A 6,418-nucleotide genomic window follows, 5' to 3' on the forward strand; every position below is an offset into this window, starting at 1 on the left:
ACAGAGAATATTTACATAAGTGGTTAACTACAGTATGAATGTTCCCTAGGAAGAGAAGAGTTGTGGATTTAGGGGAGAGTAGTAGCTGGCGGGATCATGCAGAATGGGTGCAGGAGCATTCCCAGAGAGAAGATAGATGTGAATGGAGGAGAGATTTAAAGACTGGAAGGCTGCTGGTATTACGGATATGTGGTGGGAGGGCGTTCCAGAGGCGGGCCAGGGAAAAGGAAAGTAGGAGTTTGCCTGCTGGACGGGCAGGTTTGTGGAGTTCAACTAGGTTCTGAGTGCTGGTTCTAAGGGTCTGTTAGGATGGTGCATGGTGAAGGCCGAGGAGAGTGAGGGGTAGAGTGAGGGCTTGAAAATGAGCTTAAGAGCACGAGTTAGTTGAGTGTAGGTAAGGAAGTTAGGGAGTTCTAGCCAATTTAATTTGTGGAGGGCAGTACAGTGATGGGAGGAGGATCTGTGGCCAGAGGCGAATTTAGCGATTTTGTTGTAGCAGGAAGAGAGTTTTGTTTTAAGAAGGGATTTAAGGTTGGATAGGAGTGGGGCACCATAAAGGAGAGGGGGGATGAGGTATGTGGTAGATAGGAGGAATCTAGTAGATGGGGAGAGGAAGCAGATATGCCAGTAGAACATGCCTAGTTTCCGATGTTTTTTTTTTTAATGTTTGTATGTATATGGGAATCAAATGTAAGCCGATCAATGAGAGCTCCTAGCAGTTTAGCACTGGAAACAATTTCTAGGGATGTGTTATTTTGACTGGTTATGAGGAAAGAGTTCGTCGATAGTCATGCTTTTTGATGGGGTGAATAAGAGGAGTTTGGTTTTTGATGAATAACAGTTTGGTTTTTGATGGATGGAGAGCGAGATGATTGTCATGCATCCATTTTTCAGTGGTTGAGAAGGCATCTTGAGTTAGTTTTATAAGGGAGGGAATGGAGTTTGCAGCGCAAATAGTTGAATCGTCTGCATACTGGACTATTGTAGCATTTGGGATATTGTGGTGAAGTCATTAATGAATATGTTGAACAATAATGGACCTAATATGGAGCCTTGGGGTACACCAGTGACAGTGTTGAGGTAAGAGGAGGTAGATTTCTTCCATTTGACAGATTGCTGCCTATTGGAAAAGTAACTAGAAAACCAGTTGATGCAAGAGGGGGAAAGATGTAGGTTAGAGAGTTTGTTGAGTAGCAGGGAATGGGAGATGGTGTCGAAGGCCTTGGAAAGGTCTAGGAAGAGAGTGGAGACAATATAGTTAGAGTCTCTAGCTTTATTTACAGTTTTGAGGAAGGAGAGAAGAGCAATAGTAGTGCTGTGACCAGGTCTAAATCCATGCTGTGTTGGGGTTAATAGGTGATTGTTGGTCAGGTAGTAGTATGTGGATACATTTTTCTAGTAGTTTAGAGATGGGGGATAAGATGGCAATAGGTCTAAAATTGGAGATGGTGTTGTTGCCTCCCTTATGGAGGGGAATGTACGCTTTTTTCCAAATTTGGGGTACATAACTTTCTTGGATTGACCAATTTATAAGTGCACAAATGGGGAAGGCAATGGCTTCAGTAGCTATCTTTAGGAAGGAAGAGATGTTATCGGGAGCGTTAGAGCAAGGTTAACTTAAGAAGCAGCTTTTTTTTTATAATAGTACATATGGATATGGGTTTGGGGGAGAAGAGAGGGAGGTTGAAAGTCGGAGCCTAGATAAGAAGGGGAAGTTGGAGTTGTAGCTGGGGGAGTAGAGTTATTAGTAAATGATGTTAATTTAGTTATGGAATCAATAAAGAAGCTATTAAATTGGAAGGCGAGGTCTGTATCAGAAATATTTTGATCAGGTTGTGAATTTTCCTTTTTGCCAGGGTTGAAGGAGGAGATACTATTCCAGAACTTTTTTGGGTTAGACTTATGATTATTTTGGAGGGCGATATAGTAGGATTTGTGGTCAGAATTGATGAGTTTTTTTTTTTTTTAACTCTGTTGCGGAGTATTTTGTATTCGTTTAGGGAGGCTAGGGTTTTGTATTTGTAGTAGTTTTTCAAGGCTTTATTACGAAGGCGCATGGCAGCTAAGGTCTCTCGTTAACCATGGGATAGTTTTGCTCTTGATTCTTTTTGTTCTAAGGGGGGCTAAGGTGTCGAGAAGGTTGGATGTATTAAAATAGGTGACCGCTTCATCTAGGGGTAATGTATATAGGGGACTCAGTTGAATTGTTTTAAGTCAGAGAAGGTGTCTTGGTTGAAGTTCTTTAAGGAGCGCAGAGATGGTGTGTGATAGCTGTAGAGGGAGAGGGACGTCGAGCAAAGGTAGGAAAGTGGTCACAGAGGGTCAGGGAGTGTACCACTACTTGAGATAAGGAGTGGGTGTGATACTAGAATCCAGTCTAGGGTGCTACCACAGGAATGGTCCTTAGATGGTCTGGTTATGGACTGAATTAATTGGTGAAAGTTGTAAAGGTTTATATTTTGGGGATTTGTTGGGCATTGGACAGAGGACCAGTTAATGTCACCTAGGATGACAGTTTCATTAGTGAGGTTGGTGGAGAGCCAAGAGGGAATATCCTCAAGAATTGGTATGTTAACCAACCAAATCGGATGTAGAACCAAGACCCATCCTTTCACTATGAGAAATACGCATCCAACACCAGCACACTGAATAGCTCATCAAAAGAAAAAAAAAAAATGATGCAATGCATTTTACAGCCAGCTGGGAAAAAACAAAATGTTCAGACTGCAGACAGCGAGCAAATACTATCAGAACATAGAACTGCAAGAATTTGACCTGCTAATGCATCTTCATGATAAAGTTGTATAGACAAAACATACGAAATAATTAGGACAATACATTTTGTATCCTAAGCAGCATCTGCTTTATTATGACAAAATGTCCATACGATTACATTATATCTTAAATCAATATTGATCTACATTTGTTTACTGGGAAACTTCGGGCCACTGAAACCTGGAGGAAAGCCTCAACTTCTAAGATAGTACTACCACCAACAGTATCAGAACAAGCTTACAGATAGTCTAGTCATTACAACAAAACACAGAAATAGCAAACTCCTTTCAGTTACCGTAAAAAAAGACTGCAGCTAAACCATGTTCATTACGTACAGGGTGTATAATCTCAGGAATAAAATAGGTCAGTTTAAGACAACACACTCACCAGAAGTATAACTAGCAAGACACTGTAGCAAAAAAATTTCACATTTTATAAAGTTAAGTCAAAACTCCTACAACTGTACAAAATGTGCACAATTTACTGTATTTTGTTGAAATATTCACCCAATTTAAACACCATATCACTTTACTAAAATAATGGACTACAGTGAGGAGAATTTTTTTCAATCCTTACAAGAGAAAAAAATGCTCAAATTACAGACCAGCAGAATTTGAACACTTATTCTTTTACATGAGGAATGAATGTCAGCAGAAATAAGACAGAATGTGTGTGAATGAGAGGGAGGATAGAGGAATGGTGAGGATGCAAGGAGTAGAGGTGGCAAAGGTGGATAAGTTTAAATACTTGGGGTCAATAGTTCAGAGTAACGGTGAGTGTGGCAGGGAGGTGAAGAGAGTACAGGCAGGATGGAGTGGGTGGAGAAGTGTCAGGAGTGATTTGTGACAGAGTACCTGTTAAGAGTGAAAGGGAAGGTCTACAAGAGGGTAGTGAGACCAGCTATGTTATATGGGTTGGAGACAGTGGCATTGACAAAAAGGCAGGAGTTTGAGCTGGATGTGGCAGAATTAAAGATGTTACGATTTGCACTGGGTGTGACAAGGGCGGCCAAGATTAGAATAAGTATATTAGAGGGTCAGCCCAGGTTGGAAGGTTTGGAAACAAAGCCACAGGGGCACGATTACATTAGTTTGGACATGTGCTGAGGAGGGACGCTGAGCATATTGGGAAAAAGATGCTAAGGATGAAACTACCAGGTAACAGGAAAAGAGGAAGGCCTAAGATAAGGTTTATGGATGTGGTGAGAGGACATGCAAGTGGTTGGTGTGACATGCAGAGGACAAGAAGAAGTGGAAACAGGTGATCTGCTGTGGCAACCCCTAACGGGAAGAGCCGAAAGATGATTATTCTTTTACATGAAGGCATAATATGCTTACAAACAAGTGTGGGCCAGGTGTGTACACAGCACAAAACTCCATAATCCATCCCCAATTACTCTAATGTAGAAGCTAGTACAAATTTCCATTTATCAAATTCCAGGGAAATCTGTCCCCCCCCCCCCCCCCCAGTCCAATTTTTTTTTTTTTTGCGACATTCAGTACACAATTCGTCCATTGTGCAGTACCCCACAGCTCTCAATCTAAATTGCCAATTTAACATACCTCTAGAAATGTTTTTACTCTAAATTAAAACGAGTAAACTCTGCTGTTAGGTGATACCAACTATTTTGAATACATCACATCCCTGTCTCAACATACCACAAATTTTAACAGACGAGGTATTCTGCTACATAATTTCGGCGCATATTGCTTTTAGAAGATATTCTACTAGCAGAAATCTGAAAACTGAACCAAATCACAACACTAAATATACATAATGCTATGAACAAGATAATCATGTAGTGGACAGCGGTTTACTACCTAGGAGGTAAAGCCTCCATCGTTAGTAGCTCGTTTTATTATTCAACCGGGGGGGGGGGGGGCATAAAACACCAAAATAGAATGAAGTCTGCGACGGCAAATATATTTCTACATGCTATTCAGCTAATGACCGAATAAGAGTCCTGATATGCGAAAAAAAAAATCTAGAAGCTAAAATTAGCAACCAATTTGTACAATTCCACAATGAGAAAAAAAAATCCTGAATATAATACAATAATTTAGCTTGTGTAGAACATAGCTCGTCCCTAAATGGTACTCACTATGGGGCACAGCTTTCATAAGGACGGGACCAAATTCAAAGCGTGTGGGCATAAAATTTTAATTACACTCTCCAATAAACACGGAGAGTTACACAGAAAACAGGTCACTAAACCTTAAAAAAATACAAGTACCACATAAAACTATTGAGAACTACGACATTCCTTAACACCACACCTTAAACAAACACACAAATTATTTCTCGCAAAAAAATAAGTGCGGCCTGCACCGAAAGTGGAAACCCCCAGATTCATCCCTTCACTCACCTTCATAGTGCACCACAGCAAACTGTCCTTTCTTCGGGAAGGTCCTCCCTAAGATGAAAATAAAAACACAAGTTACTCATGAAATACCGATACATCTTAAGACTGAAACCGAAATATGAATGTTTAGAGCCATACCATCCCCAGGGGTGATAGTCTCGAGTAAAACTCCCATTATTTACCGTTCACTAAAGCTGTGGAGCTAATAACGGGTCCGACTGAGGCAGCCAGAAGAACAAGTGCAAGAGCAGTCCTGTGAAAAGGGGAGGGACTGAGGGGGAAAAAACACACCTTTCGGTATTCATAAGTACGGTGACGTAAAAGGAAGTGCCCTCCCAGTTAAATTACATCAACGGCTTCCCAACTTGGGTGCAAAGTCCGCAAACTTGATAAGATTGATCGTTGTGGAAAACTTGGAAGATACGGGTGTAAAACATATATGTTCGATGAAAATAGAAGCTGTCTGTCTCTTCTGGTCTGATTATACCTGGGTATAACACAGCATTCGTATTTCCTCAGAACGTGTAGGTTTACTACCTTTTCAAGAGGTGGACTTTTTTTGGCGAAATTGAGGTGTATTAACCAACCACCGAGTTCGCGCAGGTATGGGCGTGCCCGCTGTGATTGACATGCGGGAGGGCGGGATTAACAACGGCAATGTGCTGTGATTGACACGCAATGCTAATATAACGGTAAATCCATAGAATTAAAAACGGAGCATTTAATAAGCACACATTTTTCTTCTTCTTTCGGCTTTTCCTGGTTAGGGGTCGCCACAGCGGATCACATGTCCGCTCATGATTGGCAGTGGAGTTTTACAGTGTGGAGTTGCCAGCCCGGCGCCCAGCCTTCCACAGGAAACACGCACACACCTAGGACCAATTTAGAGTGTCCAATTCACCTACTGCATGTCATTGGGATGTGGGAGGAAACCCACGCGACCACAGGGAGGGCATGCAGACTCCGCACAGAAGGCATCCCAGCCAAGGATCGAACCGGAGAACCTCTTGCTGTGAGGTGACAATCAAAGCCAACCACTGCACCACAGTGGCTGCCCATTTAATAAGCACAAACACATGCTAATAATGACATTGGAGCAATCAGTCCCTTTCCATTAAAATAATAGAATGTTTGTGTGTGAGCAGAGTCTTATTTGTAGTGTACAGTTTAACTGGAATCTTACTGTGTATTTTATTCATGGCTGTTGTATAAACTATACAAGTTACTGGTTTGGCCCTGGTTATGGAAGAAAAGGTTCTGTAGACTAGCCTACCTACACAG

At 41.5% G+C, this 6,418-nt stretch overlaps 1 protein-coding gene across 1 annotated transcript in view; it reads right to left on the reverse strand.

Annotated features, from left to right (window-relative positions):
* The window catches only part of FKBP1A (FKBP prolyl isomerase 1A), a 133,392-nt gene extending 127,968 nt beyond the window's left edge, over nucleotides 1-5,424 (reverse strand). The window contains exons 1-2 of the mRNA XM_044090436.1: nucleotides 5,276-5,424; nucleotides 5,141-5,188 (exon numbers count right to left, since the gene is read on the reverse strand). Of these exons, the coding sequence (XP_043946371.1) occupies nucleotides 5,141-5,188; nucleotides 5,276-5,312 (85 nt within the window). The 5' untranslated portion in view covers nucleotides 5,313-5,424. The remainder of the gene's footprint in view (nucleotides 1-5,140; nucleotides 5,189-5,275) is intronic.
* Nucleotides 5,425-6,418: the final 994 nt, after the last annotated feature.

Source organism: Protopterus annectens, chromosome 12.part0 (assembly GCF_019279795.1).
Source record: "Protopterus annectens isolate FY-2018-M chromosome 12.part0, PAN1.0, whole genome shotgun sequence".
NCBI lineage: Eukaryota > Metazoa > Chordata > Ceratodontiformes > Protopteridae > Protopterus > Protopterus annectens.